The 27,984-nt window shown below is 31.6% G+C and overlaps 1 protein-coding gene across 2 annotated transcripts; it reads right to left on the bottom strand.

Annotated features, from left to right (window-relative positions):
- Window positions 1-68: 68 nt before the first annotated feature.
- Window positions 69-27,899, bottom strand: LOC148598121 (V-type proton ATPase subunit H-like). 2 transcript variants are annotated; one of them, XM_088560440.1, is made up of 14 exons: window positions 27,747-27,899; window positions 17,353-17,434; window positions 16,353-16,452; window positions 15,504-15,593; window positions 14,625-14,738; window positions 13,828-13,932; window positions 10,083-10,180; window positions 9,267-9,377; window positions 8,469-8,553; window positions 7,162-7,340; window positions 5,928-6,053; window positions 5,296-5,397; window positions 3,821-3,934; window positions 69-1,489 (listed from the first exon to the last, which is right to left on the bottom strand). In XM_088560440.1, the coding sequence occupies exons 1-14, from the start codon at window positions 27,802-27,804 to the stop codon at window positions 1,414-1,416; spliced, it is 1,440 nt and encodes a 479-aa protein (XP_088416566.1). In that variant the 5' UTR covers window positions 27,805-27,899; the 3' UTR covers window positions 69-1,413. The 2 variants fall into 2 exon arrangements, with proteins under 2 accessions (XP_088416566.1, XP_088416565.1); XM_088560439.1 differs by lacking the exon at window positions 27,747-27,899 and adding an exon at window positions 18,642-19,038.
- Between the last annotated feature and the right edge of the window lie 85 nt (window positions 27,900-27,984).

Here is a 27,984-nt window from a genome sequence, read left to right as displayed (position 1 = left end):
CCCTGGATACAAAGTGATTTGTGGTGGTGGGGGTTGGTAGAAATGAATATAAGAAGGAAAAAAATAAGTTATCTGACTAGATCTTTTATTTCATACATTCTAACGTTAACATACATGTACATCTATAGACATTGGCAGCATATCAAATTCAAATTAGAAACATTTTCCCCTCTAACATCTGAAAAAAAAATATCCATCAGACAATATGATATTACAACCCTTGGGTCAATCAAGACAAGTCGTTCTGGCAGATGGAATCCAGATTAGAAAATATGTTCATATGGGACAAACAAGCCCCCATTTAAAATCTGTGGATTTCCCCCCTTTAAAATCTGTGGATTTAGGCCTGCAAGCAGCATGAAGCCTAAAAGTACAATTTGATTTGTCTTAATGCTTTATAAATTTATTTTATGAACAAGAATTGGTTATCATTATATAGATAGCAGTGACTTACCAACTGTTCCCAGTGTAAATTTTTTCGTTAATTCACACTGTGAAATAAATTCGGTAATTTCACTCTCACACTTTCTCCCACAAAAAATGTCACAACATGAATATCAATCTGCCGTTCACAAAATTTTTAAATTATGTTAAAAATAAGAATGAATAATGGAGGAAATCTATATATTAAACAGGATAATCAATTGGTTATCGTGAATAACGAAAATATGATAACTCGTGCCAAGAACGCATTATGATTTAACTTTATTAACATGCATTAAATCTACTCGTGATCATATTTTGGTTATTCACTCTTTCCAATTAATTATGCTATTATTATTACACATCTATATACCTGATATTTTTATTTAAAATTTTGTTAAGAAAAAAGTTATGATAGACAAATTGTCCATTATATATATATATATACGTATATAGGAAAAAAATTGAAAACCTTTTTATTACTAGTTGATGAGTTGGTGAGCTGTATGTGTCAACACACTTCTGTGCACAGCACAAATAGCCTAACACTTCCAGTATATTGTTCAATGTTGATTTATTTACAAAATTTACAGAGCACACAATGGTGATGTTCAGGGGAGAGGCTATGTCTTCCCTTCTTAAAATGAAAATTCACCTATTGATTACTTGAAAAGGTATTTAAACCCATGATAGGTTTAAATCTCTTTCTCAATTGGCCATTAACTTATCAATTAAGTAATTGCACAGGTATTACATGTAGATCCTAAATATGGATAAACAGTTTTACATATCTTTCTCAAATGTACAGGTCATGTTATCAAGGAAAGACTAACTCCAGCCCCTGAACATTATCATTCTATGGGCTGTAAATATATACTTCTCTGCATGCACCATTCAAACATAAATCATACAGTTTATCACAGTTCTACCCTAGGAGACATGTATATAAGATCTGAATACAGTATAAGTCATGGAATGTTCAATAGGTCTTTATGCTTTGGCTGACACTAGTTGGTTTGTGTCTTTTGGTTTTTCAGAAGCTTCTAACTGTCGCCCTAAGTACTCCCTGAAAAATATAAAATGTATGAATAAGAACTACAAATATTGTTAGCCAAACTGCAAAAAAGTACTTCTGTTTCAAACAGACTTATATCAAATTCAAATCTTACGGTGGATAAATTCTCCTTGCCGTAACTGAACATTATCTTCACAATAGTGCTTTAAACTAGTCTTTGAACAAACAAAATTGTAACAAACCTAAAAAATAATGTCCATCAATCTTCACATTATTAAATACAGCAGAGTTAGAAATAGTAGCCTTCCAGCCAGCACGAGACTGGCTATTTTTTGGCAGGACTGGCTAATTCTAGCAAAAATTTATATAGCCATATAGTAAATATATTGGAAAATTGTATTCGGGACTGGCTGGAATTTGAGTGAGTTTCCTACCCTGATACAGTGAAACCTGTCTAACTTGAACTCTGGAAAGCCAGATACCTGTGAAAACCAGACATTCAATGAAGAATATTGAAACTGACATGAATGGGCTGGAGTCATTGGATGTCTGGTTTACACAGAATTCCATTTTTCCGGAGTTCAATTTAGAAAAGTAAGAGCCTGTGTAAACTAGAAATCTTATAAAGTCTATTCATATCAGTTTCAAAACATTTTGAACTTCTGTAAACTGAACACCTGCCTACACAGGCAAATGTGCTCCATATGATAGTTATATGGTGGTCGATTCATATGATAATCATATGGTTAATCATATGACAATCATATGATATTTAACATATAATAGTCATATGATTATCATATGATTCTCATATGTTAATTTTGGCTTAAAAACATATGATTATCATATGGTGCTCGATTTATATGATAATCATGATGCAAACCATATGATTCTCATGTGTGGCACATTTGCCTGCATAAACCAAACAAACCTTTAAAAGGGGTTTGGTTTACACAGGTTTCATTGTAAATGGCCACAATCACACAACGATCATAAATGTGACGAATGACCGAAAAATGAAAAACAACATGTGAACCTAACAATAAACATGTATAAAGCAAAGAAAAGTGGAAACAGGGAACAGAGGAACAGAGATGTTAACTTTTCAAAGAGCCCCTTCAGGGTTGAAACTGAACTTATTCACTGGTTCTGATAATTTGTAAAAGACAGAGTATGTGATGAAATTACACAAATTCCAATATTTATCTTAAAATAACTACATAATAAATTGTTTTTTCAATCTGAGCATGTAAAAGACTGACACAGACTTCTGCTGAAGTTTGATAAAATGATCGGCATGGGCTGTCAAAATTTCCAGACCCTTGGCATTGAAAATCTGACTTTATGGGGGAGGCTATAGAATTTTTTTTGGAAAAAAGTTTATTTTTACATATTTTTGAGAAAAAATTAAGTCTTCATCAATGTTAAAATTAAATTGTTCATTTTAGTTTTTGCTTTCTATAACTGTATATTTGAACAAAATAAAATAGCTTTCTGAAGAAAAATAGTATTCAAAAGCTTATTAATATAACAATAATGGATATAGAGAAGTCAAAGAGACAACAGCCCAACTGGGATGAAAAATGTCAGCTCAAGGCCAACCATGGGTCTTCAATGATTGCTGAGGAAACTCTCACACCACAGGGTAGGCTGCAGTCTGTGCTTAAGAAAATGTTATTGTCTCGCCTGCGATGAAAGTGACTTGAACACTTTTATAACTGTAGTCAATGTAATCAAGTCTCTGAGAAAATGTCAAAAATTCAAGTGACAAGAGTACACTTCAAATATTGTGTGACACATGATTTAGCATCAAACATAGGAAGTCAACAGAACAGCTGAACAAAAAGGTGTCTGATGCAACTACTTGGCATCTGAAATAACCAAACAGGCTGAGAAGTTTCAATTGCACAAGAAGCCTTCCAACAATTAATTTGTGGCTATATGAAATTTATCTACATTTTTTAAATTTGGTCAGCGGGAATTTTAAGCCATGAATAGAGAGGTGGTACATTTTCTTCATTTATCAGGAGTCTCATGGAGAAACCATGAAAGTTATCATCTCTGCCAGGAATGTGTCAAAAAGACAACCCTACCATACAGTGAAAAAAAAAGAAAAACAGCCATCAATGTGTGAGAAATTTCCCACACTCAGAATCTGCCTTTAAAGGGTCCCTGAAACAAGAAATATACAGGTTCAACAAATTGGGCATCACACTATAAGCTTAACACATAAATAAAGCAAAATTCAAAACCACACAAGATTAACAAAGGCTAGAGCTGCCCTACTTGGGACATCCACACACAGCAAAGTGAATATACTCACCACTACCATAGTAACCATTATAGCATAGTACATGTTTACAGTGAAGACTTGATACTCACCAGTTGTGTACCATAAGTTTCTGTACAGCTATTAATGCTTCAAATCTGACATTAGGATCTTCATGGGACAGATACTGCATAACTAACTGTTTACCACCAAGCTGTTCTATTACACTGTAAAATAGTAATCAGTCTATGTAAGAATCAGGCAGTGATAACCGTAATATAAGGAGGTAGACCTAGGGTAAGGGACATAACTCATGAAATCAGTGATATGTTTGCATCATACACAATTTCACCTAAGCCTCTCAAGCTTTCATTTGAAGCAGAATAAAATGAATCCAAGTTAATTAGATGCTTACACAAGATTGATGTAAATGCTGAATACAAACGTTCCAGTGAATTTTTAAGAGTTGTTTCCCTTACCATAGGTCTACCTACTTAGCCAGCACTCCACAGTTTAGTTTAGTTTCGCACTTTTGGCTAGGAATGAAAAATGACATAAATGGAAACCGCTGGTTGCTATAGTGATTAAAAATGAAGAATCTATTGTTGATAAAACATTTTCTGAAAAAAAGGGAACTTTTAAAAGTATTTTGCAATGTCTTATATTTTCAATGTTGAAGGGGCTTTTTTTCAATGACAATTTGACTTCATTGTGAAAGTGAAAGTAAGTCAATTTTTCACCATGCTAAATTTAATAAGTGGATTACAAAGTGAAATAGCTCAAAATCTAACTGGCGATGCCCATATGAGGAAGGGGTTTTCGAAGGAAAAAGTTTGAACAGTTTCAGGGGATGAAATAAAAATTTCAGATATTTTGCGGGAAATTTGATATTTTTAAACCTGATTTTAGGAACTTTTTTGCAAATTTTCGCATATTTTTGCATGGTTTCTATGGTTACCCTATATGCTGTGGGTAATTTTTTCCAGAAAATTTTTACTGCATCCTGAAGGCCTTGGCTTCAGCTATTTCTAGATATATAGATTTACAGATGCTTGACATTTTTTTAAAGTGATAAATGTTACAAAGCATCAGATTACAAGACCAAAATTAGGCAGTTCTACAATACTGTGGAGTGCCGGCTTAACAAGTGCAGAGAAATGTTGTCATGACAACAAATTGATTATTCTATTTATTTCCTCAATAATTTATTGCTATTTTGAATGTTTTGATCAGCAGACTGATATTAATGTTGTGACATTTTGGTAGGAAGAAGTCAGAAAGTGAAATTACCATATTTGTTTCACAATGAGAATTATTAAATTCTATCACATAGACAAAATATGAAAAGTCACTGCTTTCTATATAATCAGTAAAATACCTGTAAGATTTCAGAAATTTGTCCCAGGAAAGACAGACAAAAGTCACCTTCATTTACATTAACTTAGAACTAAAGATAAACATTTATTGCAACTTGAATTGAACTGATAACTGATACATCTTATATTAAATACAAATCTAGCTTGACTTCTGATAGATAAAGTAGTATCAGTTCACTTTAATCTGCCGTTATATGTAACATAATACATACTTTTTTCCCCTTGGATAATGCCGTACATATTCTCCGAGGTCATGAGCTGCTACAGATAATATTAGAGGGTCTTTACTGGTCTCTAATAATTTGATCAATATTCTGAAAAATAAAATATTAAGTGTCAGTAATAAATCCACTGAATATAAATACTAATTATTTATTACTTGGAAAGGCATGCCCAATTGATTATCAAATATAATTGGGATTTGTAAGATGCAATTAAGTTTACAAATAAAAAACCTTTAAGAATGTACAGGTAATTAAAAAAAAATCACCTTTTTAATCACCTTTTTTTCTGCAATTATTGCCATATTTAAAGATAAGAACAAAAAACACCACCTTCACTCTATTTCTGGCTGGAACAATGCAAAAAGCACCTCATAATTTTGGGGGACAATAAAATAAAAAATTATGCCTTCCTCCCTCATAAAAAATGGCATTAGACCCAAGAAAAAAACTTCAAATGGCCATGAAGAAGATTTGTTTTTACAGTGAACAATGAAAAAATGAAACTTATTTTAAAAGATAAAATAAAATACAAAAATGCTTTCAGCTGATTTTCCCTGTGTATATTCTGGTACATGTAAAAGTAATTAGCTTGGAATCCAAGACAAAAATGGTTCACTTACTTAAGAAGCTCATAATTTTTCTCGTTAAGTCTGATACAGTTTTCCCTCCAGAATCTGTCAGATTTATGTACTGGGCTCCACTCTAATCTTCCTGACCTCACTTCTGTTGTGTACTCATCAAATGAACTATAAAGAAATGATTGATTCTTTTTTTAAAAAATCTGACAGATATTGTAAACATATTAATTTCGCAGTGTACTAAATTTTTTTTTCCGCGGTGGACTGAAAAGCATGAAAAACAACACCCATGAAATTGATTTTGAACACTTTGTAACACTAATAAATTTTTTAAACTGCAAAAATTGAATACCCACGAATATGGTCACGTGACAGAATCAGCAAAAATTGAATACCCACAAATATGGTCACTTGAAAGAATCAGCAAAAATTAGCAGCTGCAAAAATTAATACGTTTACAGTATTTCATGCATTTCAGGACAAGAATGATTGATGAATCAAACAGACCCTGCTTTGTGCAAATCTAACTTGCTTAGCCAGAATTTTAAGGAGGTACATCTAGACCTGGGGAAAGGGACATAACTCTTCAAATCAGTGACATGTTTGTATCATATACAATTTCACCGAAGCCTTTCAAGCTTCCCTTTGAAACAGAATGAAATCAGTCCAAGTTACTTTGATGCTTACATGAGATTGGTATAAAATGGTGAATACAAATGTTCCAATAATTTGTAAGAGTTGTGTCCCTTACCCTAGGTCTACTACCTTGAATGCTAGCTCACAGAAGTAACATCTGGCAAAAAAGCATGTTACACACTTTGACAAATTATTCTGATTCATAGCAAACCAATTATTACTCTATCTTCTAGATAGTGCATGCTTTTGAATATCTTTGAATGACATGGTGAGGGATAGAACCCACAAAGAGATCTTGAATGGAGGAGTGAAGTTGTATACCTGAGATCTTTAGAAGATAAGAGTCGATTTCTTTAGAAGATAAGAGTTGAATACATGAAATATATAGCCGTAAAGTTGAATTTGTGAGATCTTGAACAGAGGTGGGAAGTTGAATTTGTGAGATCTTGAATAAACGAGGGAAGCTGAATATGTGAGATCTTGAATAAAGGAGGGAAGCTGAATATGTGAGATCTTGAATAGAGGAGGGAAGTTAAATATGTGAGAGCTTGAATAGAGGAATAGAGGTGAATACCTAAGATATCATATAGAGGGATAAAGAATACCTGAGATCTTGAATAAAGGAATGAAGTTGAAATACCTAAGATCTTGAATAGATGAGTTTAGTTTTTCGGATAAGAATTCTATGTCATCGTTGATGTCTGGGTCATCAAATTTTCTGGCCTCTAGAAGTTCTAACTGTTTTATAACTTTACATTGAACCATAGATAAAGCATGGTCTGTGATTACTTCCTTCTCTTCTGGTTTCTCAAGTAAATTCTGAAAAAATAAAACAATAATAGAAAATACTCCAAAAAGGATTTATTTGAAAAAAAAAACATATGCATATGAAAATATATATAAAATCCTAAGATCAAAAAGAATTTTGAGTTAAGCTCTTACTCTATTCCAGCAGACTGTGTAAAAAATGATGTATCTATTGTTTGAAGTTGAATTTACTGGAAAGAAATGAATGGTTCAGTACTTATGGTAAATGGAAAAAACGGTCACAATTTTGGTAGGAAAAAAAAAACACAGAAAAAAAGGCCATTGAAACTTTATCAGTAAATAAGAATGATTCCATAAAATAGAAATTGGTATTCTACTCATGTTGGCATTTTAAGCATTTGCAAAACTGACTGTTTACAGCAAAATGGCATAACCCTAAATGCTTTGAGAAAAGATAGTCACAAGGTTAAGGCAACTAAAACAATGGTTTAAACCATACAAAAAAACCCGTAACAGATAACAAGAGGTTGAACCCTATGTGGTGCTAAGAATACCCCATTCAACCTGGGAAAGACAGACATGGAGTTGATCTGAAAACAGGAATTAGTTGAGCAAAGAACCTGTAAAGGGAAGCCAAGGTACAAGTTATCATGCAAAAGCAATATATCAAACATCTAAGCATTCCCTTCAATTGAAGCTGAGAAATATGTTTCAAAAGTTTCTATTATGTACAACCTAAAAAATGACAAAATTCATCTGAAAACAGGAAGCAGATGAGCTATGAACCTGAGAAGGGAAGACACTGGGCAAGTCTTAATGCAAAAGCACTATACTAAATATCTGAGCAATTTCTCCATTAAAAGCTGAGAAATCTGTTTATATGTAAAGCGTAACGTACCAATTGATGGACAAGGTGATTGTAATATGGCCCTCATTCTAATGAGTAGGGGTATAAAAACTGTTTTCAGTATTACCGACAAATGCCTCCCAGTCAATTACTTCGTTCTACCTTGTCTATTTGGGTATACCTTCCTAACAAATTTACTGCCATATCAATAAAGCACCACACTCATCATATTTTTCAGTCCTCAAACAATGTCAAAAGCACCTTCATCACTTTTTAGATTATTAAACAGGTAAAAACAAGAAATTAACACTGATTGACTTAAATCAACATACCCTGTATGTAGCTAAGATGATTCTAGATACTTTTTCTTTTACTGTTTCACTGAGGATGTCTGCTAGTGTTGGAATAACTTGGTATCTGTAGTCATAATGAAAACTAATTGTGATTATCTAAACAAAAAGCTCATTACCATACCAAAGCTACCAGGTATATGTAAACTGATCCCTGAATAATCCCAAAACCTGCCCAACCCAGAAACTTTTTAGTCACTTTATATCAGTTAAAATGTATTTTAACCTTTGTAAACTGTCCAAACTAAACCAATTTTTAAGTTTAAAAGGGGTTTTAGTTAAGGCAGTTTTCATTGTTTAAGGTTTCAATGTTTTTCCTTCACATGATTACCTCCCCTTCTGATCATGTACATATCAGTTAATGGAAATTTGACTGGAATAGAAACTTACACTGTACCAATACATTAAGAATACATTCGTATTTTAAAACATTTGAAAATTAAAATTAAAGAATTGGCCCAATAGACATAATAGACATAGACACAGTTGTAGATGCCATTGATAAAAATGTCATAATTTCCTGTTATTTTTTTTTATTTAACTCTCCTTTAAATACAAGATAAATAATGTCACAATGTAAAATTACATATTTTTTTTAAAATCAAAAGGTCATTTACAAATCTTGGGACATAAAGAGCAAAATTACGAGTGTGAATTCAAGTATTATGTCTTAGTGACCTTGCGAGACTGCTATTAATATAACATATAAGAACAAAATCAATTTGAATTTATTTCGTAAAATAACAGTATTTTTCATACATTAAATTTCTGATCACTTACTTGCTCATTCTTTCTGCAAGATAGGGGTTAAAGGTCAGACACCATAGACAAAAGATCAGCTGATACTGGATCTGGAAGCCAGCTTTAGATCCTACCAGTACCATAACAATTCTGAAATATACAGAAAAGTAGTGAAACTAGATATACTCAGATCAAGCAGATAAAACAAATACCTGCTTTACATTAGGGTTATTCCATTACATTTACATGGATGAAGTGGAATGCTACTCGTCATAGATAATGTAACAACAGCAGTAAAGACATTCACCCACATATTAAGTAGCACTCCAACTAAGAAGCATACTAAATGTGATTCATGGTTGGAAAGCTGACATATTTTGATTTTTTTATATTTTGCTTAAAATGTTATAGTGAACAAAAATTAAGATGCGACTTTTCATAAAGCCCTTGTTCATAGGAGAAATATGTTGTAAGGAATGCACTGTAGAATACTAAATTAAGGGAGACTACTCTGCAAATGACACTGAAATACAATATAAATTGTTGGATTTTCATTGTGAATTTCTTTTTTTTTCTCAATACAGATAGATAGGAAAGAGTAATCTTATAAACCCCATTAGGAATTTACAAAATGCTTCAAATTAGGATTTTGTAGCTTTCATACAGCAAAGTATGGCACCATGGACAGTCTCCGCAACAACTAATTTGATTCACCAAACCATATTTTGGATGAGTTTTTATATAGATGTTACTGGTCTGTAAGTATAATTTATACAGCTCCACCAGCATTTTACCAGTCTTGCTTCTTTGGACTACTGGTTTATTATGAAGACAGCATGAATATGTAATACATACGTTGAAATACCATCAACATCAACAAACACTTGTCTGTATTTATCAATTCTTAACATCATTTGTAAACATCTGGCAGCTGTGTGCATGTACTCATTTCCCTAAAGAGGATAAGAATAAATAAAAGTCACACCAAATAAGCTGTGTGCATGAACTCATTTCCCTAATAAGGAGGTAGACCTAGGGTAAGGGACATATCTCTTGCAAATCATTGGAACATTTGTTGTCAGAATTTTACATCAATCTCATGTAAACATCAAAGTAAATTGGACAGATTTCATTCTGTTTCAAATGAAAGCTTGACAGGGGTTGGTGAAATTGAATGTGATATAAACATATCACTGATTTCAAGAGTTATATTATTTACCCTAGGTCTACCTCCTTAAAAGACAGTCCCTGTAGAAACCAGGATGATATTGGTGGCACATAGTAAATTTTACATCACATGTAGGTCAAATAGTACAAGGATTTGTTTTTAAATTGATAATGGATGGCTCAGAAAATGATTTTAAAATCCCATAAGAAAGCAACCAAATTTTGCACAAAATAAAAGTTATCTCCCTTTTTCAATGAATTTCAATTAGCAGTTAAACAAAAAGCAACATTCAGCTTTGAGAAAGGATGCATTTGGGATATGAAATGAATGAAAATTTTTTGAAAAGAAGATTTGTCATGTGCCACCCCTATCAGATTTTTGCATGGACGTCCTAGGCCTCTTTAAATGGAAAAAAAGAAATTTTAAAACTTTAATCACAAGATATAAGTAAGCTGTACTCATGCACTTATTTCCCTGAAGAGGAAAAAAGGCAAGAATTTTAAAAAATCATATGTAACATATGTAATGTGCTTTTTTTCCATTTCCCAATAAGAAGGTAACACAATGAAAATAAAATAAGTAATACATGTAATTTTCCTAATGAGGAAACACAATAAAAACTAAATGCATGAAAATTGCTTATTAGGGTGTATAACATTGTTTGATGTTATTCAGCAGCTGTTCACATGAACAATGACACAATGTCAATGAACATATATACCATGTTAATTTTACTGTTCTTTGCAAATAAAGATAAAAATATTATATGTTTCCAATGTATTAAATCAATAACATTATATATACATGGTACACTGGAATGTAGAACAGCTGAGTTAACATATTTCTCTCATATTCACGGTGGTCTGAATATAGCTGAAATATTGCTGCTCGGATGTTAAACCCCAACAAAACAAACATATTCAAGGAGTGATTTTATATAAATAGATATTTTTAATTATCTCTGCTCGGACGTTAAACCCCAACAAAACAAACATATTCAAGGAGTGATTTTATATAGATAGATATTTTTAATTATCTCTGCTCGGACGTTAAACCCCAACAAAACAATCATATTCAAGGAGTGATTTTATATAGATAGATATTTTTAATTATCTACAGCAAATTAAAATTCAGTATGTGGTTTCCAGCCATTTCATGTTTTCTCACTTGTCTAAGAACATATTCTCCTTTTGGTCAAATCTTGAATAAAACAATTCTTCACTCTTGATAGTAAAATATGAATTTTAACATGTTTGCACATGTAATGAGTTAAAATTTTACTATCCCCAATATGATAACCTACTGAAAACGGAATTGATATGTCTCTCAAAAATAGAGAGACAAATTTCGTTAGTCCATTCACTACTAGGAATCAGAGGGAAAAATTAAACTAGATTTGGTCAAACCTGTCTTAGCAAACACCTGTAGCTGCATTCAACAAAACATGTCTTAAAAACTGTGATTAAAATGTCCCCTATGCAGTACATTCTGAGTAAAATTAACCTATATATAAAGACCACCTGTCTTATGCGACCATGAATTTGCTCTACTTTGAAAGGTCATTTTATACAGGTTTAACTGTAACTTGGAGCAATGGTACAAACCCAATGATGTCTCTACTTTTAAAGTAGTACCCCAGCTGAGAATCATGCAGAATGTGGTTCATGGTTGGAAAGCCATTGTTTTTGATATTTTGTTTAAAATGCCATAGTAAACAGAAATCAACAAGTGGCTTTTCATAGAAACTGTGTTCTTAGGAGATGAAAATTATATAGAATGCACTGAAGAATTCAAAATTAAGGGAAATAACTCTGTAAATGACACTAAAATTCAATAGAAACTGTTGGGTTTTCCAAGGGGATTATCTCTTATGAACAGACAGATTAGAATGAATGATTCTCTAATTTTCATATCGCTTGACCAGTGTGGAAAAAAATGTTCTCATCATTAGTGACTTTCTTGTTCTCAGAGTTCGATTGGCTTAGAAATAGATTGTCTTGGACTCCATCTTGAATCGTCTCGATTGATTTGTAGTTATATTTCAGTTAAATGAGATAATTTTGGTGTTTTTTTTACCTTAAACAAGAATTATGAAGGGACTCGGGAAGATTTGAAGTGAAAAACCTTTAAAATCGTCTGGTTTCTTTTGTTTGGAATGTTTGCGTTTGTGTGACGTCAACATGTTTCCTACAAATCGGAATCATAACATTTCGTTTTTAGGGCATTAAAGAAACAGAATCTACACTCAAAGCTTGTTGATTATGAATTTCTCACATCTCGAGAAATAAATTTTATAGTTTGAATAGCTCGGCAAGGCTCACGATCAAAACTATAAAATTTATTTCACTCGATGTGAAAAATTCCATAATCAACTTGTTATCGTTGTAGATTCTATATTTATACATTTCATCATATAGACCTATAAAGCAACTCAAGAACAAAAATAAAAATATAAAGCCTTTTTTTTTGGGGTGTATTACATATTAATGAATTTACATGAATCTTACAAAGACGGATACTTAAAAGCACATAGGCTCTTGATATGCATATCTAAGATACAGGGAACAAATAGGTAGGTTTCTTTTTTCATTACAAACATTTAGTTTACTGCTGTGGATGATGTCTATAATAAATTTCCCCCACATCTCTCAGGTAGTGAAACCATGAACATATCTTTAATTGTTTTTACTGACAAAACATAAATCTCCTGTGTTGAAAGTATATCAACATGGTACAGGTTGTCTTGGTAACAAATGTCGGAACGTAAATAATTAAGTGTAAGTGTTTGTACGAATCAGGAAAAATCATAAACATGCATGTCAAAAACCCACTGACCTGAAAATGTAATATCACTCAAGGATACTAGGATACTTTCTCTATTTAAAAAAAAAACTATTTAATCTCTACATAACTGTCTTTGCTTAGAAATTTTTCAATAGAATGTGAGAAAAATGAGGTTTTTGACAGAGTTATCAGCCCTTGAAATGTTTATTTTCAGAGCATTTCAATGAAATTGTAACTCAATGGTCCAGCATGATATGAAAAATCTTGTCCGTTTTCATTTATTCTGATGGTGCAAACAGTCAAATTACACTATCAAAATGATGGGTCTTACTCATACCATGTTTCACCCACTGCCTGATTCTTACAGGGACTGAAACTTAACTTGATTGAAATAGATCTATATAACACAAACAAATATGTGTATCTATAAAACCTAATGAAGACACAATGATCTAATGAAATACATAGTAGACTAACATTTTTCTTCAATATTCCTTACATAAGTCGAAGTGGCCGATAAGTCAAGGCTGATGACTTGCTGAAAAAAAATATTGAATTAAAGTCTTGAAAATACGGTAAGCATTTAAATTTTTTTTTTGTTTTGTAAAAATATATATCATATGGTGTTTTAGTAAACAAAATGCTCACCGGCAGTCGGAGTTGATCTTTCAGCCAGTTGAGATAGAATTTCAGATCCTCTAGTCCCATCAACTCCTTACCCCAGCAGGCAATCTTTGCAATAATCCTACTTGTCTAAAACACATACAGATTGAAAGATTGATGGTAATTTTATAGCAATGTAGGCATTTGAGGAATATTATTATTTTTAATCATTCTTTCAAGTATCCTAGCTACAATAAAAATAGTGTTGTGCACATGAAAAATCATGATATTCATGAGATTTTTGAAAACACAAGATTTCATGTATTTTTAAAGTAAAAAAAATCATAAATGTATTAATTTTTTCAGTTGCTAATTTTCACATATTACATTAAATGAACATATTCACAGGTATCAATTTTTTGCAAATTAAACAAAATAATTAGCATTATATAGTGTTAAAGATAAATTTTGTGGGAACTACATTTTGCAAAAAAATTTACGCGACAATTAGCACTGAAAATCAATAAATTAGCCAACCTATAAAATCACTTTAACTTAAAATAATTCACTTTCTCCATCATTGTAAAATACTTTTAATTTCTGTGAAGGCAGAATCTTAAGAGAATTTTAATCATCAAATCTGATTCAGGCCCAGTATGGATTTGTGTGCCAGCCCTACTGTTCTTGGGGAAAAAATAAGTTTAGATGAAACAAAAATCACTGAAGCCTGAGAGTATGCACCCCTCTTTGGTCAGTCAGTGTGCCCTCCAATTCTTTAATTCCTGTATCTACCCCTGATCATCATATCCTTTTTCAAAGATCCCTTGTTTTAACAAATCTACCTGATTAACAATAAATCTATCATCCCTGTTGAGAAGATGTAGAAATGGAACCCATACTGACTCTTTATTTTTCCTGGAATATTCCTTAAATATCTCCACTCTGCTCTTATCCTCCTGATCAAATAAAAAATTAAAAATATACAATTCATATAATTTATCTGAAAGCTACAATAAAGTTTTAAATTCACAAGCCTCAAACAGTATTTTTTTCAAATCCTTACAAAAATGTTCATATTCAAGAAACTAACTTAACACACTCATACCAAATTTTGTTCCTGCACTTGATATTGTTTGTTGTGAATACTAATGATACATGTATACTTTCTGTAATATAAAGCATAATGATGTTAAAAACTTTTTTCACAAATACTGTTTACAAAATATTTTAAAACCAACATGGAGTTGCATGCATTGTTGTGCTAGGAATACACCCTATTGGTAGAGGAAGTTGATATTGGACAGTACCCAAAATCGCTTACATTTCTAAAAAGTCACACACCGAATATAAAATCATTCTATCCACTGGGAGCTAAGATAATTGCTACAAAATTTGGACTGATGGTTGGATAGACAAGGTAATTCCAATACAATACATAACAACCACTCATTGAGTGAGAGTATAATAATTTCAAGATGTTTTAGTGTTGCTTCCTCCCTTACAGTACATTGGGTCACTTCTATAAATAAATACAAATAATCAAATTTTGATTTTTGTGTTTTGTTTAAGAGACGCACCCAACCTTTTTCATGGTTTCTTGAGATTTTATAAATAAAAAGATCACAATAAAGGTAAAGAAAAGCAGCAAAGACTTTCTAGGGCATGTTCAATTTTTATGTTCTACATTTCTTATCTACTTTTACTTTCTACTTTCAATTTACCTGTAAGACATCATCTAACATAGTTAGAATGTATTGTAAGGTTTGATCCTTAGCTATTCTATTCATCAAACTGAACATGGTCTTAGCAAACTGTAAAATAAAGATAACAACATTCAAAAAGACATTATTGACAAAAAAACAAAACAAAGATTGATCAACAAATCATCAAAATCTCTCCAAACTTCCAACTTTGATTAATATCATATTTATTTTTGTGGAAACCGGTATCATGATAAAATTATTCATTATCTTAGTTAATGATTTACTTCCAAAAAATCTTAAACAAAATTTCTAGAAAAGCTAGGATAGAAAATATCCCTAATACTACAAAGAACCCGCAAAAGGAAACATGAAATGTGATAAACGGCGCACTAGTGATGCAACAGAAAATGTGCGAGACGGCGCACTAGTGATACAACAGAGGAAATGTGAGAGACGGCACACTAGTGATACATCAGGAAGTAGATGTCATACAAGTACGAAAATGCATTTCATGATTCAGTAAGATAACCCATAAGATGCTTTGTATAACAGCCTGTGGTTTCCAAAAGCTGAGAATTTCGTTACGTGAATGACAGAATGATGGAATGATGGAAAAACATCATACAGTGAGACCTGTTTAGACAGGTCTGGAGATTTTTTTCTGGTGTTTGGTTTAGACAGGTTTAGAGATTTTTTCAATGTAGTGTTTAGACAGGTCTGGAGATTTTTTTCCTGGTGTTTGGTTTAGACAGGTTTGGAGATTTTTTTCAATGTAGTGTTTAGACAGGTCTGGAGATTTTTTTCTGGTGTTTGGTTCAGACAGGTTTCCCTGTTTTATATTCAGGGTTGTTTAAAACACAGCTGTACCTGCAGATGATTGTCTGTCAAAATATTATTCTTAACTTCTGAGTTTGCATTATCAAACTTTGATATAAACTGGAAATCTTCATGGGATATCATCTGTCCCCTGTAAGTAATAAAAAAAGTGTATCATGTCATTTTATTACTTTTTCATATACAACACTACACAAAATGAAAAAACACCAGAATATAATATTTTTCAAATACTGTAAATGTATTAATTTTCGCAGTGTACTTATTTTCATTGTTTTCGGGGTGCACAGAAAACTATGAAATTTACTTTTAAACACTATACAATGCTGATTGTTTTTTGAAACCGCAAAAATTGATACCCATGAATATGTTTCCTTGACAGAGTCCGCAGAATTAGCAACCGCAAAAATTAATATGTTTACAGTAAGATGGCAAAAATGTATGTAAAAAAATGTAAGTACTTAAAAATAGAGTAAAATATATTTTACTCAAAATAATCACAAAACAAGTGCACGTATATCTAAACAAGATGGCTACATGTAGGCACTGCTGATGAGATTGCAAGACCAAAACTCAGCCCACATGTTTGTTCATCCATCTCATATTTTAAACAAATATTTCATGATTTGGTTTTTGGTAAAGATTTGAGCAAAACCACCTAAATTTGTGCTATTTGAAATTAGCCTGTAGTAATTAAATTCAGATACTGAGAATCAGGCAAAATTTTCAAATCTGAAACACTAAAAAAAACCACCCAATCTGATAAACCATTTCATTATTGGTGACTTTTTTCAATTTGAAATACTCAACATTTGATTTCTATATAAGATGAGACATATGAAAAAATAAACAGAAATCATACTTTTTGTTATCCCGCCCTAAAAGATATTCAAATGAAAACACAATTTGTTTCCTAAACAATATGGCAAATCTGAGTTCACATGGAACACTTGATGAAAAAATGGTGAAAGTCTTCTATTTCATTCACTGCCTGATTTTTATCAAGACTGGTACTTAAACAATTAATCCTTACTGAAGATAAGACTGCCAGTTGACTCTATTACTTCTGACATCATTGGCTCTCTGTTGTAACAAACTGGTTGCCACTTGTGCTCCTGGAAAGAAAAAAAAAAAATTTCTTTTATTCTAAATTTAAAAGTAAGTTAGGATTAGAACACTATGTTCTGAATTTGCAATGCTTATTCAGCTACCTCAGTGGTTATAAAAAGCCAGATCAATATTACCTTTTCAATCAAAAGAAAAGAATCCATACCACCAAATCAACGGTAAGATCTCATTCACGGTAGGATACAATCACAATAAATTTTAAACTTTCGTCTTCTTTTCATGAAATTACAAAAACTATAAAATTATGAATAGAAAATACTCTTGCATAAGAGTATCACCCTAAAGCATTATCATGATACACCCAAACCCTTCATCACATCAGGTCCCGATCCACAGAATTGGAAAAGGGGAAATTTCAAGTCTATTATTTACTCAGTTTTGCCCAAATTTTGCCCCTAAATCCACCATTATCACATTGTTATTGTATATGACTATGAAAAGTTAATTATTTTTTCAAAACTGAAAATTGATACCCACTAGAATGTTAATATTTAAAAGAAAACAACACGTACAAAGAAACAAAAATAAATGAACAACTCCGACTCCACTATAAACTGGGAACATAGACCAGGTGCATCGGTTGAGTAAGTGTCCTCTGCTTTTCTAAAAACACCTGCTGAGTTGCTCATAAAATGCCAAGTCCAGGGTAGATGAAAAAGGATTGGAAAAGAGGAAAATGTGAATAATCAAGTAGCATGCAATGTACTAATAATGACTTCCACATGATTTTCATCAGAATTATGACAGGGTTCATGTTAGCATCAAGTAAATTGAGCTTTTACATTGACTTTCACATGCACTTTTCACATTGAAGTTCATTGAAGTGATTTCACATGAAAATCACATAAATAAAGCTTGCTTCACATGAATTTCACATTATACAATATTTGCTTCAATAGGTATATGGCCAAAATAAAAAATATACTGGATTCTCAACCCCTCCCAACCCAATTTTTTCACCCTCCCCAAAAAATTTGATTTAGATTTTTTTTTCACAATTATGGTCAATTTCTTTTAGATTGACAGCATTTTTCACTTAAATTGAAAATAAAATAAAAAAATAAAATTCGCCTGCCCATACCTAATTTTGAAACATACTGGATGAGAATCCAGGAATATTTTTATTACAGCCTAAAACTAAAAGTAAAATCAATACGTCCTTGAATATGAATACTTTAAGGCCATGGTAACTACCTTTCCTTTCTAAATAATGTTTTGTTACAAATTGATCAGCTTGAATTTGATGCCGTGATTCAACAGATTCCTCTTCTTTTAACCCTACAGGTGTTGAAAACCTCCGAGGCAGTCCTAATTTTCTAAATTGTCCAATTTGCATATCAGACACTGTATCCTCTTGGAGTTCCTTACTTTGTGTTCCCATAACACTGTACGATGATTGTCGCCTCATTTTGATAAAATATCTTAAATCCTTAATTTAGTGTTTTGACTTTGAAAATTTGTGTAATTCCTAACAGCCTTCTGTAAACCAGTTATTTTCTAAAATCGTATTCCAGTGCCACTATTTCTGTTGTTAAACTACACCAAGCAAGTGTATTTTACAAAAAAAGCTGTCTTAAGAATAATCTATCCACTATAAATCTATACTGTTGGTGATTAAAACATCCAATTTTATCACAGAACCTCACAAAACTAACACGAGATTTACTACACAGTGTTAAAAACTAAAAAAAATAGTCCAACTTGAATAATACAAGTTCTACAAAGTAAGTCAATTTGAAAAACTAAAACCTAAGTTTCTCTGAGAAAAAAAAATGCAAATCCAATGTTATTACATTTGCTTATAGAACACATACAGTGAAATCTATAGATGTATAAAGAATCCTTTCAAATTGATATTATATAACTATTAGATGCACTATGTGGGCGCTATAGAGAAATAAAATATAATAGAAAATCTGATAACATTATAGATTACCAACTACAACAGGTGCTTAAGAAAAATGAATAATTAATCCAGTCAAAAACATTAATAAATAATGACAAATATTATTTTTCAACTGCAATCTCCATCAAAAACAATTCCTGAAATAGTTTGGATAAAACTCCAGAGGAAATGTGCACAGTAAACAGTCATAAACAAAAGTAAATGATCACAAACACTTTTTTTCAAGTCGCAATATCCTTAAACAACAACTTTTTAAAAAGTTTGGATAAAAATAAACCCAAAAACTGTTGCTTGCACTATAACTGGTCTATTATAAATACAGCTCTTGGCAAAGATTAAAGGTTTTCCAGCATATTCAGTTAACTTCCAGATTTCTATTCAAAGCTTGATACACCAAGTGTAAGTTCATATCTTTATATAAGCAAGACTCTATAATACCTATACATTTATACAAAATCACTATTGGTGCACCATCTGTTTACATACATGAAAAACTATAGTCCAATTGCATACGCACCTATGAGCATATAAAACATGTCCATATATTTCAAATGATGAAATTAACGATGCCAAATGTGAAATTGCACAGAACAGTTACTACAAGTAAGAAATGTAGATGACATGTAGCTTATTCATAGATTTCCTTGTTAAGGAGAAACAGTTTCCTAAGAAATTCAATATTCCGAAAGACATCCAAAGTGCTAATTAAGATTGCTTTAGCAAATCACAAACATAAAAAAAACATGTATCTATATATTTCCTAATCACGATCTGTTGGAAGAAATAAATAGTGTAATGTCACTATTATAACACTAAAAGCAAAAGTTACTTAGCTAAAAGAACAATTTAAGCTGATCCCTGCAGAATTAGGTACGAAAAGAAGTCTATAATGGTAAATCCACTGGCTTGCTGATTTCCTAATGGATTTTGTCTATTTAAGGCTTGATGATTAGAGACAAATATCCTGAACCATTCTCATTAACCAATGCTTAATTATGATGATACATCCAATGCTAGTTATTTTGGAATTAAACCGAACGGGGTCGTGAAAGTTGTTGTAATCACTTTGTATGAGAATACACCAAAGTTGTCAGCTTTTTGTTAAGAAGCTACGAGATACCGGTATATTTTCCTGATTGCCAAGTTCCATTCTTCAAACAACTATAAGTTTCTAGATATGAACTACACTAAGCTACAAAAATGTCTTTGATATATAGGATTCCAGGAGATATTCAATAGTAGAACGTGTTTACAAAATAAACAAGATCTTATTCAATGGAATCACGATGAGAAGTAAAAGTCCTACATCCTATTCCCGACCTCAGGCAAAAACAGAATCGACAAAATTCAGTATCCCATCACTCAGAAAAAATGTAAGGGAAATTTCACTAATCCACTACAGAAACATACAAATCTTTAACAATATGCACAACATGTTGTGATAATTTGTTAAATCTGTCAAATAACCAAGTCACCATAATAATGCACAGATGGAATACACAACCATAAAAAAAAAATAATCAATAATAAACGTGTATTAAGTGGTACTTTCCTGGATTTTGAAACAACATGTCATTAATTTTTCATGTGATGGATTATTTTGTGCTACAGGGGAAAACCTAGCTTGTTCTACAACTTTCAAGGTAAGCTTTAGAACAAATATTGGTTCCTATTCATAAATTTATCGTTTTCACAATCACCTACATTTCATGTTCAGGGTGTGAAAATTGAAGGTTCCAAAATTGGCAAAAAAAAAGAGAGGTGTTCTGGCATTTTTTGCTCATCTAGTACAAATGTTCGTTCCGAATCATAAATTTTGCAAAGAATGAGGATTTTTCAACTCCACATACACATACATGTACCTTATACATGTAATGTTTATGAGCAGATCCAGAGATTTCGGAAATGGAGACTCAAGTTCCAAAAATTTTCAAAATAAAAGGGGGCTATGGCTATTTTTTAATCATTTATATGTTAATATCTAATGAAATTAACAAAATTTTCCCCAAAACTACGGCAAAAGGGAGGGGTTCTACAACCCCATTCCCTCTTTCACTGGATCTACCATTGATGTTATTGCATTGAACAAAATGATAAATAAACAATTCATATGAAAAATGCTAATAATAGTCTATATTGACATTTTCAAAGTGATGCATCCATGCAAGCAATCCATTTTTTAATTTTTGACAAACGTCTGTAAAGTAACAATTACCTTATATTTTTTGCTGGAATATCTACAAATCTTATTTCATGAGTGCCTCCAAGTTTGCAGCCACTTGCTTTTGCAAGTTATCATAAAATGTATGTAATTACAGCAATATAAATAAGGTGTGTATTCACAATTTTTTATCTATTCAAAAATCTTCCCATTCTAGATAATCTAAATACTTGGCATGTGTGCAGCTTGATACAGCTGAACAAGTAGTAGAAGCTAAAACAATCAACATGCAAAAATACCAACACAAATTATCTTCATGGAGAGTATTAGATTGATTGATTGATTATTGGGGTTTAATGCCCAAGCAGCAATATTTCAGCTATATTCAGGTGATGAACATGAAATGGATGATAAAATGAATATGAAATGATGATGATGATATGAAAAAAGGGATTGGACACAAGGGCAACAGGGTTGACAAATTTTGATTGCCACTAGAAAAGGGAGGGATGGGTAAGGTCGGATAATTAAGCCTCCTGAGGCAGAGCGTAAAGGTTCCTACTCCTATCGAATACCACAGCAAGGTTCTTTAACGTGTGAGGAAGGTAGCATCTTTCCCAACACTGTGCACCACTCAAGAGTATTTTAACTTAAAAATGTACATATATAAGGCACACAGAAAAAGCCAACAGAAATAAAAAGAAAACAAAATGATGAAATAACTGTATTTATATGGATGTAATCTTCAACTCTAAAGTTACCAGTAATTCAAACGATTCTAAAGTTTTCTGATCTTGAACTTTATAATTTACAACATTTGAAATTCTGTCTATACCAATCCCTTTTTGGGTTGTAGAATTTGCATGATTTGGACAGGTTTAACTAGGTTAAAAATACATTTCACCTGATATGAAATGCTCATAAAAAAGTGTAAGGTTTCGATAAGTTTCACTATATTTAAAATTTCAGCCATCCTAATCCAAGTATTTCCATTCTTACAAACAACCCTTCTTGTAGGGTATTGCAAAGCATCATAAAGAATGATTTTTTCTTTCTGTACACTAAATCTTCCTTTTTTAATGTTTTTACCACAACAAATTTTAGATTCTTCATAAAATGATGTTTGAAAAAAAAAATGAATTGGTACATTGTACAATTTACCCTTTCTGGTATCAAAATGAATTTTTCATTTGTTTTCAGGTGACCTTATACTTGTACTTATAAATATCATTTGCTCATAGATTAAAACAAAAAACATTTCTCAACTTTTTGATCCGATAAAAATTTGCACATTAAATAATTGTGATGAAGGGGAGATAACTCAAAAAAGTTTTACCATTAAACACAACTTACAAACTTCATAAACAATTCTGCAACAAATTTTTTCCCTTATTTTTTTTTTTAATTCACCTCACACTGTCAACGCTACATGTATTTGGAGTTTTTCTCAAGGTGTCTTTTGGCTGAAATTTCAAAGACTCCATTTTTTTAATATATGTAGTATTACCAAATTCCAGTTTCAATACATGTAGTATCATTACCAAATTCCATTGTTAATACATGTAGTATTATTACCAAATTTCTTTTTTTAATATATGTAGCATCACTGCCAAATTCCATTTTTAATACATGTATACACAAAAAAGCTTCGAAATAGTTTTCTCCTAATTATAGAAACTGTTAAAATAAAATCAACAGAAAAAAAACTATTAAAAAAGACTACCAGTATCTTCTAAAAGATATTTAATAATTTTGGAAGATAATACAGCCAGTGTGGATTTTGTCAATTCTTAAAGGCCAAACATAACAATATAGTTGTAAACAGTTGGTCTACCATGTCTACTAAGAGCTCAGGACATGCATAGGAGTAAAGTTTTAGCTTTTAAATAGACACATAAAACCTATTATAATCACTAAAACTGGTAATTTAAATCAAAAGGAGAAACAGAAATAAAATTTCTTTTACAAACCAATATTATTTTTGAGTTGGGGCTTTCCTTAATTTTATGAGAAGGTAAGAGAATAGCAAACAAAGATCATTTTAATTTAGGCCGAAAAGAATGTTTCTTATGATTCTACATTCAGAGATTCTACCCATGAAGTATTGTGCTTTGAAGCATTATGAATCAAGAGCTGTACTACCTTTTTTTCAATTTGCACAGTGTAGTGCAATAAATTTCAAAAACTCTTACAAATTATGTTATAAAATGCTAATCCAATCTTATCAGAGGCATCTTTCAACCTCGAAATTAAAAAGTAACACAGCCGAATATGTTCAATTAAATTATTTACCATAATTCAAAGAATTGTTTTAATTTTTTAGACCACGGGTCTTATGACTTAAAAATGTGAAAAATATAAATTTGATTTTCTGAAATGGATCCACCAGGAAGTAAGGGAGAAAGTCCACATGGGCTGTACTGTAAATGTATAATCAACTTTTCAACAAATGAAGTGCTTGTCATAGAGGGAGCGATGACATAAGATAATAAACCCTACTACTTCTGCAACAGTTTATTGACAAAAAAGTCAAATCAAAATTCAAACTTACAAGTTGTTTACTTTCATGACAAACTTTTCATTCCCTTAAAAACAAAAATACAGGAATTCTTACAAGACAGTCAGCTTAGGTGGATTTTGCCTTTTTCCCACTTGCCATGAGAGAAAACATACTTGTCAAGTCTCATGAAATTTGGGATAGCATATCAACCATAATGAAGCCAAATTTCAGCAAATTTCCTCATATATATTTAATTTTTCTCTCTTCAATCTTTAACATTTTTTTTATTTTGAGTTTTTAAAACCTTTTACATGTTTCATATAGTAATTCATCACTTCAAAATAAATTTAATGCATGTGTACATTTATACGGTCCCAACATTTTTAACTGATCAATTAACATATAAATAATTTAGTATGGCTAATGTTTCAATTTTCATAGTTGCTAGTAGATTCTGTCAAATTACATGTGTAGCATTTTGATCAGGAATTAATTTTACCTATTTTGAAAAATACCAGTAAGCAGTGTTTCGAAGTGATACAATCAACTATGCAGGCACTAGTTTTGTGATTATCTGTCCATTGTGAAAATAGTTGATGGTAGCTTGGTCATTCTGTACCTACATGTATTGAAAAAAAGGCAATTTCCACCTAACCTGTGGTATCTTTTACAGACTTAAGAGAATCTTCAAATACTGTGAAAGTATTATTGTTCGTGGGGTACCAATTTTCGTGGGTTTTGGTAAACCATGAAATTTGATTCCTAACGAAAAGGAAATTTCCCATTCATTTGTTTGATTGAGTTTCAAATCCACGAAATCAAGAATCCATGAACTGATATTTTTTCCTTAAACCACGAAAATTGGTATCCACAAATCAAAGTACCTTCAAAGTATGATCATATGAGCCAAATCATAATAAATAATACATGTGTATGTACCACTTTTGACAAACACTTCTATACAAAATATAATTCATGATTCAACATTAGACATACCATAATTCTTTCTATATTTCTCAGATCCTACATAGATTGTATAACAATTAAGTGCAACATGCATGACATGTACATGTACATGTAACTTAAAAATAATATATAATAAAAGCTCATTCCATACGTCTAGAATTTTTATAGCCTACATGTATTAACATCCTTAACAGGAAACTTCATATGAACTTTAAATTAAAAAAAAGAACAAAACAAAAAAAACAGCAGTACAGAATGAAGAAAATTGGAATGTGAAAAATAACTGTTCATAGTGTGCAGCACATACATGTATACATGTACTAGTTCCCAAAATAGGAAAATAGAAGTCTTATTATTTAATCTTTGCTGTAGAATTGCAGGTAACATGTATATGTAGAATATAAACAAGGTTCTAAATCTTGAAACACTGACACTTTACACATTGAGCTTAAGAAATTCTCTGCTTGAACAGCTAAATGGTACAATGCATAAAGATTAAAGGAGAAGACCATGTTATTGTGCAAGTCATAAATATTGAAACTAATCTGTTAAATGCTCATGAAAATTAAATTTAAAAACGATAATTTCCTTTTCTTAACTTATTAATCGCTCTTTATATTATAAGGAAATTTGAATTCCCCTCACCTTTGGCGCCACCATGATCATTTGAGCTGTGGTGTCATGAAGTAGGTTTGTAAAGTGAAAGTTATAAGGCAATTGATTATGATATCAGAAGAAAGTGCAAATTTGGGACTTTATATAGAATAGATTTGGCACAGCGTGTAAGCAAATGTCAGACAACATTAACAAACAACTGGATTTTCAGCTAGAAAGCTAGTATGTCTGAGGAAGATCTGATGCATGATAAGAGCTTGTTTTGCCAGTCAAAAACTTTTTTAATATATCTCTTTTATAATTTGCGCAGTCGTGAGCTTAACAAGACAGCATGTTTTGGTGATCAGAAAAATAGGATCATAAAAATATTTACATAATATTTTTTGTTTACACATTATATCAGTACCAAACAGACTTAGTGAGGTCACGAGCTAATCAGAAGCTATCGGTAAAAATCAATGAAGTCTGCTTATAATCTTCCTTCAGATAGAAGAGATCTACAAGATGGCTATCCACATATGTTTCAATTTTTTTTTTACAAAAGCACATATTGTATTAATGATTATTTATTTTTGCTTACAAGGGTATGATTTATCATAAGAGCCTAAGTTAATGCAGAGGAAGTCTTCCCTACAAGGATCTGATATGCTATGGATCCAAAAAGATGCTGAAATATGATGGAAAATGTTTCCAGCAAGTGAATTTACTCCAACTCCCACTAATATGGGGTATGCATTGCCTAAATCAGTGAGTACCATGAGTTTTACCATACATGTACCGTCTGTGTGAGACACATGAAAATAATACAAGACATTACAAAGTAGGGGAGGGGTCAACCCAGATGAAAAATTTTTGCTTCGCAAATGCAATAATTTTATTCATATCTAAGCAGCAAGCGAAATCATTGTTTTTAATCGAATATCTGCCTTCTTAATTAATGGGGGAGTTTTTTTTTCAATAAATGAATAACTTAAAAAAAAAGTTTTTCCAAAATTCCAAGCCCATACCCCCCTTTCCCCTCGCTCTCAAAATGGTGATAACTTTATAGCACTTTGCAAAACATATTTTATCCCTTAAAGGCCTCTCTAGCAACATTCTTTTCAGTTTTGGCCTGTTGGATCAATCTGTACAGATACTAGAAATATTACAGTTCTCCACGGATGGTGGGAATATTTTAAACATATCATATGACGTAAACAAAATTCAGACGACAGCTGCAAATTCCAAACAAGAAAATGATTTCTTATCTTAGAAAAGCTATGCTTCTAATTGGATAATATATAATCAGTTACATTTTTTTTCCAAGGCAGGTTAGGTACTTGACAACAGTGACAGTGGAACAGCGAATATACATGTACCTACATCCACGTGTTTCCCAAACATCTGCCTTCTTAATTAATGGGGGAGTTTTTTTTTCAATAAATGAATAACTTAAAAAAAAAAGTTTTTCCAAAATTCCAAGCCCATACCCCCCTTTCCCCTCGCTCTCAAAATGGTGATAACTTTATAGCACTTTGCAAAACATATTTTATCCCTTAAAGTAACTAGTAAAAAAAAAATAGAGAAAGACTTGAAAACTATCAGAAAAAATGAATTTATTTTTACTGAAATGTTAATTCAACTTATGTATTTTTATTTGTTTGGTTAAAGGAGGCGATGAATTTTCTCTGTAAGGACAGTCACTTTTTGTTACTTCCGCGACATGACTTTTTTTTCGTTAATATATATTTGGGAACCTTAAGGGAAATTTAGATAGTACATGTAATAACCGTAGAGCTGACACCACTATGCATTGCTTGCTATAACATGATATTATAATATAACATGTGAAACGTTAGATGTAGATTTTATCAGACTAGGAAACTTTGAGACTAAATTATTAAGGGGGCATGTACATGTGCGTAATTTTATTTTTCTTTTGAAGCATTTTATCCCGTAAGTTGTAACTTTCAGGTTACACCTGTCTCCTAATATGAGGTAGGTGTTACCTGTAAGAGGATGAAGTTGAATATATACATGGTTATGAGCAACCTAAATTACGTTCAGCCATTGCCATTTGGATGATTTGTGATTTAAAAGAGGAGCCCAATACACAAGACGACATCAACTCCTATTTGATCTTATTCAAAAGTTTCTTTGGGATATATTTACCCTTTTCTAAGTCATCAATATTGCCAATAACACTGCCTATATTGCCTAAATTTGCCATTTGGCCAACAAGTTGTCTGCTTTGTGTATAAATTTTCGGAATATCATGTGATAATTCGTGCAAATAAGAAGCTTGAAATACTGTATAATTTTCTATTCGATTTCAAACACTGAAGTAACTTCTATGTAAAAATCTCAAACACGGATCAAAATCAGGATTAATTTACTTTCGTATTTCTCT

The sequence above is a fragment of the Perna viridis genome, chromosome 14 (assembly GCF_037379345.1).
Source record: "Perna viridis isolate PV_CMFRI_1.1 ecotype Kerala chromosome 14, ASM3737934v1, whole genome shotgun sequence".
Classification (NCBI taxonomy): domain Eukaryota; kingdom Metazoa; phylum Mollusca; class Bivalvia; order Mytilida; family Mytilidae; genus Perna; species Perna viridis.
The sequence above is the reverse complement of the archived record's forward strand: the minus strand, read 5'-3'. Positions and strand labels throughout refer to the sequence as shown.

Bases quoted from the DNA above. Each gene is read 5' to 3' on its own strand.
- LOC148598121 (XM_088560439.1), bottom strand. From the start codon at position 18,855: ATGAGGCGACAATCATCGTACAGTGTTATGGGAACACAAAGTAAGGAA. The intron at 9,378-10,082 runs GTATGTATTACA...TGTATATTTCAG, and splicing joins GATGTTGATGGTATTTCAAC to AATTGTTATGGTACTGGTAG. The intron at 1,490-3,820 runs GTGAGTATCAAG...TATATTTTTCAG, and splicing joins AAACTTATGGTACACAACTG to GGAGTACTTAGGGCGACAGT.